The sequence below is a fragment of the Glycine soja genome, chromosome 17 (assembly GCF_004193775.1).
Source record: "Glycine soja cultivar W05 chromosome 17, ASM419377v2, whole genome shotgun sequence".
Taxonomy (NCBI): domain Eukaryota; kingdom Viridiplantae; phylum Streptophyta; class Magnoliopsida; order Fabales; family Fabaceae; genus Glycine; species Glycine soja.
In genome coordinates this window covers 10,295,573-10,306,037 of record NC_041018.1, presented here as the reverse complement: position 1 = coordinate 10,306,037, position 10,465 = coordinate 10,295,573, and the positions used below count along the sequence as shown (strand labels likewise).

Sequence of the window (10,465 nt, the reverse complement as noted above, 5' to 3'; positions counted from 1 at the left end):
AATTTAAATTTATGATTATTAATTAATTAAAATTAACTAATTTTATTAATTTTAAACCATTCATCTGATCCAATCTTTCTAATTTACTATTTTTATTTTATTCGTTTGTTTTCTCGATTGTATTCTTTTTTAATACTAATATTCACAATATTGTATCAAATAAATATAATCGGATTGTGAATAAATTGATCAATTTACTCACGTGAAATAGGCTTTATTAAAAGGTAAGTAATTCAATTATATATAATAATTATATATAATAATGTATAACATAGTAGATAAAGAGGTGGTATACCATTTTTTTTTAGAATTTTTTTTTTGTTTTATCTGTTCATTTGTATGTTGAGAATCAATTCGTTATTTTCTAAATTGTATTGGGGTTGCTAACTCAATGGTAGAGTACTGGGCTGGAAAATTTTGTTAAACAATGTTGTTTCGTTTAAGCACCTACACTGAAGATGCTATTAGGGATTTACCGGATGATTATTGAATTTAACTATTTAAGTATTTTGCCTTACCACACGTGTGCTCCAAAAATATTTTGCAAGACACGTTCGATAAGGTGTCGCCAAGTTGGGGAAAAGAACCATAGTGATAAGAAAGATATTTCCGTAGTCACCTGAGTATAGAGTAGAGTGACTCTCTTTCCCGCTTCCAACTCTAGTTGGAGAAACAACAGCAGCAGCAGTAGCAGCTCCTTGCAACCCCCCCAACGCCTCTCAACATTATTAGGGTTTTTCTTTTTCAGCTATTAAAGTTGCACTCTCTCTTCTCTTAACAAAGAATGGCCACTTGCACTTCTCTGTCTCTTTGTCCTCACACTTTCTGTTGCCGCCACCGCCCTCACCCTACTCGCCGTTCCCTTGCGTCGTGCTCTCTCTCCCCTTCTTCCCTCCCAGGTAATTCGTTTTATCCATTTCCTTTTCTTCTTCAACAAACTTGGATTAAATGAACGCGACTCTGTTGTGTAATTTTTTAGTTATGGTTTAACCGTTTGGAGCCGGATATGATATTTCCTATTTTTATTATTGAGTTTGCGTTCCTCAGATAGTTTTTAACTAGGATTTCTAATGTATGAAATGAGAGTTTCAAAGACACCAAAGTCTAATATTATTAGCACTTTTGGAAGGGGTTCTGTTTTGGTTATGAGTTATGACTTACGAGTTCGGTTTTGAGTCTTTGAGGTGAGTGAGCCTTGCATCAAGAACGAATTCTACTGTGCGTCACTCTGTGTAGACGTGGCTTCAATTATTTTAGCTGTGTGCTTGGATGAGTGTTGGTAAAATTGATTTTGCATAATCGATTTTGGTTAAAATTGATTTTGAAGTGATGTGATTTATGTTTGGATGTTTTTATTATAAAAGCAAATTAGTAGTAAAATTCAGTGTAATTTTTTTCATCCGACGCAAAAGCTACCTAAAGTTGCTTAGTTCAAAAACAATTCCTCATTATGGAAACAAATATGTGAAAATATACCTAAAATCATTTTAACTAGTATTTCAATGTAATTTTGGAGAATCCAACGTGAAACTAAACACGCACAGTGAAGCACTCAGTCTTTTTTTTTTTGTTTCAACTGTAACTTTTTATGTGTGGTTATTTATTCTTTGGAGTAGTTTTGTTTATACCGCTTGCTTGTTTTGTGTAGATATGGATGGACCTAAAGTACTGCGTAAAAGATCTAGAAGAATAGAAGGTCCTAGAAAAAGCATGGAAGACTCTGTTCAATGCAAGATGGAAGAATTCTACGAAGGACAGGATGGGCCACCCCTCAGAGTTCTTCCCATTGGTGGGTTGGGTGAAATTGGGATGAATTGTATGCTTGTTGGCAACTATGATCGCTATATCCTCATTGATGCTGGTATCATGTTTCCAGAGTATGTCTTACCACACCAGCCTCATCCACTTCTGTGTGTTTATTGGACATACTTGCTTGCTGAATAAGTTCGACCTCTTGTATTGACATTTTCTTATGAAAGACTTCAAAATGCAAATACTAACCAAAGTTGGCATTGCATCCCGCAACATAATCTTTCCTATATGAAAGTCATTTAAATTTTTAAATATTTTTTGAAGTCATAAACAAATTTGCCACTGCACAATTGTTGTTTGCTCTGATTTCTTTTTCCTTATAGGTGAACTGACCTTGATTTATGCATGGATTGCATATTTCAGCTATGACGAGCTTGGAGTCCAAAAGATCATACCTGATACAACATTTATAAGAAAATGGAAGCACAAAATTGAAGCAGTTATTATAACACATGGTCATGAAGATCATATTGGTGCATTGCCTTGGGTAATGCTTTCTTCAAGGAAATGCTGGCTTAAAAAAACTCTTTTGTCAACTAGTTCTCTTTGATAGATTCCATAATATCTGTTGGTGTATTTGTAATGAGATATAATGCCCTGTGTTTGATGCATAATGCCATAATAAACTGAGACTGAACTTTAAGAAGCACCCTTAGTTTCCTGAATGAATCAATATCTGGTGCCATTGCTGCTATGACAATTAAAAGGTAATGCAATGGGCTTCAAGAATGACATACGACTGTTCAATAAATTGGTTCTCTAATTAGTGGTTTTCAGTTTGTAACAGGTTTAAGGACTAACTGGGGGTCATCAACACATATGTTGACCATTTGTAGTGTACTCTTTTACTATCGTTGACATATCCCTAATGTAATAGTTGAGTGTACTTTCTTTTGCTATGTGTGGCTGTATTCCTTGGTCGTAAGACTGGCAGAAGTTTTAAACAGTCGTGTGTACAAATCTTTTGTGGAATAGGATTGTTTCAGTGCTCCATGTTTTTATTTCTTCTAGAAGCTAATAAGTTATTTTTTAATGTAAAAGTATTTTGATCTTACTGTATATTTTCTAGTACTCTTTTTTTCCCTCTACCATTTAATCTAATTCATTATTCTTTTATTTTAAAACAAATGTGTTTTGTCATTTCCTTACATGAGTTACGTCTACTCTTTATTTAACTTTGACTTGGTCCATCAGGTCATTCCAGCATTAGATTCTCATACACCAATTTTTGCATCATCCTTTACAATGGAGGTAAGAATAAGTCTTTTATAGTCTTATTACTTTGTTGGCAACATGCTGCTTTTCATAAGTTTTGTCATGTGAATCAACAATAGTGTTTCATAAGAAGTGATAGGAGTTAGATGTTAGTGTTATAACATATTTTGAACTCGAAGTCAATTGACTAATTCTCGAACTCTTAATTTTGTGTCGCTGTATTAATATTTATTAACAAAAATTGTGGCACAGTTTAGTTGTCAAAGATTGTTGACGCTATTTTCTTCTTAACAGCTTATAAGGAAACGTTTGAAGGATCATGGTATTTTTGTTCCATCCCGACTCAAAGTATTTAGAACGAGGAAGAAGTTTATGGCTGGGCCATTTGAGGTAGAGCCTATCACAGTGACTCATTCTATTCCTGATTGCTGTGGACTAGTGCTCCGTTGTTCTGATGGTACCATTCTTCACACTGGGGATTGGAAGGTTAGTATTTTACTTTATTATTCAATGCATTGTCCCTTTCTTCTGCCTTTAATCTCCTGTTGCTCAGCAAGTTGATTCAACAGATTGATGAAACGCCATTAGATGGTAAAGTTTTTGATCGTGAAGCTCTAGAGGAACTCTCAAAAGAAGGAGTCACATTGGTGAGTCACCAGTATCTTTGAATTATTATGATGTTTCTCTGTGGTACATAAATAGTTCCTTTCATGGTGAATATGGCTCTCATGATCAGTCTTATACTGATAGATGTGCTCGAAAGGGTGACATCTTTCTTCTTTTTTGAAGTTTCAAGTTGTAGTCTTTTCAGCAACTTGCTTAGACAGATTTATAATTTTTTCTAGGATACCAGTTGAACTACATCAACCAGAAGTTAAATTGTTTTATTAAATTTGATTATGTTTGTAAGTGGCTTTTGTTTGAACTTGGGCTTGACCCAATGTTTGACCTGACCTGACAAGGATTTTTCATGGAGATATTGTGGTGGAACTGTGGAAGTAGAGGAGGGTTTGGGTCAATAGGGAGTCACTGCATTCAAAATAGTTGTATTGTGATTAGGGTTTCATTGTTGAGTGGTTACTCCTTGTAATCTTCTTTGATTATAGTGAGTTTGATCTTTATATTTGCCAATGAATGTAGGTCTGCAATTTGTTGTGTCAGTTTGTGTGCCTGGTTATGACAATATATGTACCCTTCCCTTTTTTCTTGAATATTTACAAAGAATAGAAGCAAACAATGCTTTGGGTGTTTCTTTTCAGATGATGAGTGATTCGACAAATGTACTCTCACCTGGAAGGACAACCAGTGAATCTGTTGTGGCAGATGCATTATTAAGGAATATTTCAGCTGCTAAAGGAAGGGTTATAACGACCCAGTTTGCATCCAATATACATCGTCTTGGAAGTGTGAAAGCTGCTGCTGATTTAACTGGTAGAAAGTTGGTATGTTCATCATTCTCCCGAGCTCATATTTTAATTGATAAACAAGTGTTAGTACTATAATTTCATGATTATTCTATCAGGTATTTGTTGGCATGTCGTTAAGAACATATTTAGATGCAGCTTGGAAGGATGGAAAGTCTCCAATTGATCCATCTACTCTGGTAATAAACATTCAGATACTTCCTCTTTCATTCTGCCTAATTCATTGTATTTGATAATTGAACTTGTTTTATATACCTTATTTTTCTATAAAGTAATGTTAAGATAAGACTTAAGTGGTTTGCAGATGGAAACTGGAGGTTTGAGAATTCTAGTGCTGCCAGCTAGTATTGTATTATCAATTAGGTTAGAGGAAACTCATTGCAATTTGCTAGTAGGAAAATAACCAGTTATGAATTTTGCTTTGTTTTTAAAAGGTTTCATATGTTTCTTTATTTTTCAGTGTTTTTTGTTATCTCTTGGACCTGGTTGACTTCCCTTTATACTACTGCACCTTCAGTTAGTTTTTAATATTCTCTGCAACCTAGTTGTAGTTGTACCTTGCTTACCAACAACATGAACTTTTTAGGTTAAGTGGTTCTTTGACTTGACACATTTTTTGCTTATTATATTTATTAAGATTTCGAGATAAAATTTAAATGTAACTTTGACAAAATGTGAGTTAATATTTATTTGTCTAAATGTGTAGTTGTATCTGATTTTTTTTCCATTTATTTTAATAGTTATTTGTTGGATTTGTTTTTATTTTTTAATTTTTTTATTTCCACCTTTGGTCACTATTAGTATTTGTGTTTCTAAATTTTAGTGAGACCTCTATATCCTTGTTTTTGTTAGAGCTTCTGTAAGTCTCATACTCTCATTTGTTACCTGCTCTTGATCATTTCTAATTTTACAAAGGTGAAAGCGGAAGATATTGATGCTTATGCGCCAAAGGATTTGCTTATTGTGACAACGGGATCTCAAGTAAGTACTTTTAAGGCTGTCTAGTTCCATTGACTTACAAAAGTTTATGGCATTTCACCAAATATGTGCTATTGTGTCAGGCAGAGCCACGTGCTGCCTTAAATCTAGCATCTTTTGGAAGTAGTCATTCTTTCAAGCTGACAAAGGAAGATACTGTTTTGTATTCAGCTAAGGTATGATAACTGCATTGGGTATTTGCCTTGTTGATTTATCTAAAGCACATCTAGTATAGCTGAAGGCTTGTTTAGAAACACTTAAATTCTTTGAAATAATTGTATTCTTTTTAAAGCTATCTCAGGAAGCTGGTAAAAAAATGATTATTTCCTTAAAATATGCTATAATCTAAAATGCACAATGGACTACATTAACCTTTTGCTAATGAACCAATACCGGTATATGAACTTGCAATTTACTGTTTTTACTTTCAAATTTAAATCCATTCTTCAGCAAATTCTGATTTTTCTAGCTGACCTTTTGCTTGTGTTAGTTTCTGAAATTTTTTCTGGGTGAAGAAAAAGGATAATTATGAAAATTTCTATCTAATAATGTGTTGTAAATCTGTTCTTTGCTTTTTATATCACTGTTAGGTTATACCTGGTAACGAGTCTCGTGTTATGGAAATGCTAAACCGCATATCAGAGATTGGATCAACTATAGTTATGGGGAAGAATGAATGTCTGCACACATCTGGTCATGGGTATCGTGGAGAATTAGTAAGCTTTTAATTGCATATCGATATTTTTTTCCTTTTTGTTCATTTTTTCATGTTCTCATTATGCGACATCATCAAATCATTGATTTAGTACTAAAAATAAAAAAGAATTTGAAGAATATCCTAGATTTTTAAAGTAGATGGACATAGTTACATTTCAAAGTTTTCAATCTTTTGTGCCTTTTTTCTACCTGGGTATTAGATATTGAGATAACAAAATGTTGCATGGATAATAAGCCTTGTCAAATTAGTTACTTTGTCATGATGCATTTTCAGTTCACTATATATAAGATTTTTCTTTTTATATGTATCTTTGTGTATGGTTTTTGTCTTTGATATGGCATATTATTGAAGACAATGTATTTCTGCAGGAGGAAGTACTTAGAATTGTGAAGCCACAGCATTTTCTACCCATACATGGAGAACTCTTGTTCTTGAAGGAGCATGAATTACTTGGAAAATCAACTGGCATTCGGCACACAACTGTGAGTGATATGTTCTTATGTGATACATGAGATACTAGTAGCTTTTAGGCTTTAACAAGATTTAGATGAATATGACATATGAATTGTTTCATAAAATGTTGAAGCAACTGATGAGATTTATGCTCCAGGTTATTAAGAATGGAGAGATGCTTGGAGTTTCTCATTTGAGAAATAGAAGAGTCCTTTCTAATGGTTTTATTTCACTTGGAAAAGAGAATTTGCAGGTTGGTGTCTCCCAAAGTATTCTGCTGGTCTCTTTTTTAGAAATTTATAATTCTGAGATTCCCTCCCACTTTTTCATGCAGTTGATGTATAGTGATGGCGAGAAAGCGTTTGGTACATCAAGTGACCTCTTTATTGATGAAAGATTGAAAATTGCATTGGATGGCATCATAGTGGTTAAGTAATGTTTGATGTCCTAAATCAAGTCTAAGCAAGTATAACTTGTTTAATAACATGCTAATATTCATCTCTTTACAGCATGGAAATATTTCGCCCTCAAAATTTAGACAGTCCAGTTGAGAACACCTTAAAAGGAAAAATAAGAATTACCACCAGATGCCTGTGGCTTGACAAGGGGAAGCTGTTGGATGCTCTCCATAAAGCTGCTCATGCTGCTCTTGCAAGCTGCCCTGTAAGCTGTCCACTGGCTCATATGGAAAAAATTGTGTCTGAGATGTTGAGAAAAATGGTGAGGAAGTACAGTGGCAAACGGCCTGAAGTTATTGCCATTGCCATAGAAAATCCTGCAGCTGTTCTTGCTAATGAGATAAACACAAAGTTGTCTGGAAAATTAAATGTGGATGGGATGTCGGCATTGAGAAAAGTGGTGGATGGACATGAGAAAGAGAATCAGAGAACCGAAATGCAAATAAGAGGTAACATCAATTTACATTTGAAGAATACATATAGAATTGTGGAGGTCTGATTGGTATGCCTTTTGTTTGTTTATGTGCAATTGTGCATTTTATATAAAGGTGAGAGAATTATTATGAGAATGAATTTTTTGAATAACTCGAGTTACTCAGTTGATCTAGTAATTACAATTTTGTATTTACAAGGAGATTAATGATGATTATAATTCCCAAGTGCATGCATTGTATATTCTAGGTACAGGAATGGCCATGTACATGAATCTGAACATTAATTGCTACAGATTCCAATAGGCATTTAACTACTAATTCCAGCAATGCCAAATGCAATAAATCTCCGTAGTTTGTGCTGTATTAGTATGTGTGTCCTTTTTATTTTTTACTATATTTGGTCTATATATTAGTGAATTTTATGTTAACCGATATATTTCTTCTTCTATATTTTAATATCCTATATCTTTTTCCTCACCCTTGTTCTATTACTGGATGCAGATCGTATTGATGTAGGTGGTCTACTACCTACAAAAGACAATGCTATCTCAAGTGGAGCTGAGGATGGCTTGTCTGATGCGGAGGATCCAAATGATTATTTTAAACCATTTGTTGAATCCTCTCCAGTTGAGAAGTCAATTAAAACTAACAATGGTTATGTTCCACGAAAGGAGAAGTCATCCCCATTGAAGGATGACTGTTCTGAAGACACTGAAGAATGCAATTCTGTAAATACATCAGATTCTGAACCCAAATCTTCAAAATCAGCAAAGAGAAATAAATGGAAACATGAAGAAGTTAAGAAGCTGATTGATATGCGTGGGGAACTGAATGACAGATTTCAAGTTGTGAAGGGAAGGATGGCCCTCTGGGAAGAAATATCTCAGAATTTGTTGGCTAATGGGATCAGCAGAAGTCCTGGGCAGTGTAAATCTCTGTGGACTTCTTTGTTACAGAAATATGAGGTTTGTTTCTTCATCCGAGTGACTTGATGTTAATCTGATAAAGCAAATGATTCATCATTCCCTAGAAATAATCATCCTTAGTTTGTGGTTGTTTATGTTTAAGGAAGCCTCTACATCGGATGGTGTGGAAAGGAGAACAAAATCCATCTTCTGATTGCTGCTGGGCATTTTTAACTATAAAATTTTGTTCAACTTCTTCACAATACTCATCTCTTTACGTCCAGATAACCTATTTTGAAAAATCAACATAATTGTGCACCTGCCTGCTTTTGCATGTCAATGTGGGTATGACATTAATTTATAATTTATTTTCTATTCTGATAGTAAATATTGAATGCATGATCTGTCCTAACATTTATATCTTTGCTAGAAACTTTGATGAGTTTGTTCTACCCACTTTCTTCTACTGAATTCTCATAGACTCGTACTATCCCAAAGAATGTTTACAAAAAAATAAAGAATGAGGATTATTTCTTTCACGTGTCTCTCTTCATGTTAATTATATTGATTAATGTAGACTGTGGAGAAAGCAAGGATTTTGAGACTCCGACTGCTGTGAATAAAGTTACACCCACACATGACAGAAAAGGCTGTTGTGCATATAGCCTATAGGAATACAACTATGACGGCTTTGTGATGAACGAATAAATGCTATTAAATAAGACAACTACCTTTTCAACAATTGACATCTTTATTTATTTTTAAAGCAGGAGGTGAAGAATGAAAAGAAGAACAAGAAAAAATGGCCGTATTTTGAGGACATGGAAAGGATTCTAGCTGATAACAAGACACTAGAAACAAAATGATTATAAAGGTGATGCACCAGACAAGAAAAATTTGCAAGAGTTTTCTGCATTATGATTGGTAATATGTCTGAGCATGGTCGCTGGGAAGGTAATCCATCAGTTGCATTATTCTTGCATCTTGAACTCCTTCATTGAATATCCATAGTTTTGTGAGGAGATGGACAGCGTTAAATGCATTGACATTTTACATTAACACAAGTTAATGAGGGAGACTATGCTGGTTCAGGGGATGATTTATCCCCTTCCTCAAAAGGCAACTACCTACCCAGTGACAGCATTTTAGGGTCATTTTGATGATATTGATTGACATATTGAACAACTATTTTAATGATAGTGAAGGGTTAATATAATGTAACGAGACCAAAGTACATTTTTTCTGTTACTTATAATTAATTTCATTATTTTGTTAGTGGCGCGTTTGGTATGAAACAACGTTGCATTTTGCATATTGGCCACATACAACAGTGAAAAGTGGGTCTTAATTTGCGCCCACGTGCAAACTCGTAGGCTGTCTCATTACTCAATAGTTTTGAGGATTGTTATTTCTTCCGTTCTTAAACTTTGGTTGATTTCATTTTTCTCTCTAAAAAAACTAAGCGTTTTTTTTTAATATTAAGATATAATTACATTATTTTCTAATTATTCACTTTTTTTAGATAAAATTATACACTTAATATAGTGATCTAAGACAGGACAAATTAATAAATTTTTGTTTTCACAAGATAGCTATGGTTGGCTATTGTATCATATATGCCCTGTTATTTTCACAGCATGTGTGCATCATACTTCGTGAGTGTTAACAACAATAAAGCATCCATTCAACTAGTCTGCAATAATGAAATCATATGATCGTTATTAATGTTGTATGCACAGGTTAAATATGAAAATTTTCATGAATGAGCATTATTTTAGCAAATGAGTATTAGGAACATATTCTTTATTTTCTCAAAAAAAAGGAACATATTCTTTAACATATTTTCTTTAATTGATTAAAATTTATTGAGAATTACAAAATTAAGGGAAAATAATTAAATATGATGAGATTTATAATATAGTTATTTTCAATAAGTTTCAACTAAGAGACTTTGTTCATAACATTTCTCGTGCCATTACAAAGCAATAGGAGGTAGTGGAGGCTCATCCTTGAAGAAACTATAAAAATGTGGAACAAATAGATGAAAGTAAACCAACGATTTTTATGA

The 10,465-nt window shown here is 33.6% G+C and overlaps 1 protein-coding gene across 3 annotated transcripts; it reads left to right on the top strand.

Moving 5' to 3' along the window:
• Window positions 1–587: 587 nt before the first annotated feature.
• On the top strand, window positions 588–9,672 carry LOC114393750 (ribonuclease J-like). Of its 3 annotated transcripts, none has more exons than XM_028355177.1 (17): window positions 588–899; window positions 1,649–1,877; window positions 2,176–2,299; window positions 3,007–3,063; window positions 3,322–3,513; window positions 3,597–3,674; window positions 4,287–4,469; window positions 4,550–4,630; window positions 5,367–5,432; window positions 5,513–5,605; window positions 6,020–6,145; window positions 6,516–6,629; window positions 6,758–6,853; window positions 6,935–7,032; window positions 7,110–7,507; window positions 7,994–8,457; window positions 9,165–9,672. In XM_028355177.1, the coding sequence occupies exons 1-17, from the start codon at window positions 785–787 to the stop codon at window positions 9,261–9,263; spliced, it is 2,613 nt and encodes an 870-aa protein (XP_028210978.1). In that variant the 5' UTR covers window positions 588–784; the 3' UTR covers window positions 9,264–9,672. The 3 variants fall into 3 exon arrangements, with proteins under 3 accessions (XP_028210978.1, XP_028210979.1, XP_028210980.1); XM_028355178.1 differs by having other exon boundaries at window positions 589–899; window positions 9,168–9,672; XM_028355179.1 differs by lacking the exon at window positions 588–899 and having other exon boundaries at window positions 1,699–1,877; window positions 2,136–2,299.
• Window positions 9,673–10,465: the final 793 nt, after the last annotated feature.

What these genes read in the sequence shown, in the direction of transcription:
- LOC114393750 (XM_028355177.1), top strand. Translation starts at nt 785, where the DNA reads ATGGCCACTTGCACTTCTCTGTCTCTTTGTCCTCACACTTTCTGTTGC. An exon ending in ATGGGTATCGTGGAGAATTA is followed by an intron (nt 6,146 to 6,515) that starts GTAAGCTTTTAA and finishes GTATTTCTGCAG; the next exon opens with GAGGAAGTACTTAGAATTGT. An exon ending in AACCGAAATGCAAATAAGAG is followed by an intron (nt 7,508 to 7,993) that starts GTAACATCAATT and finishes TACTGGATGCAG; the next exon opens with ATCGTATTGATGTAGGTGGT.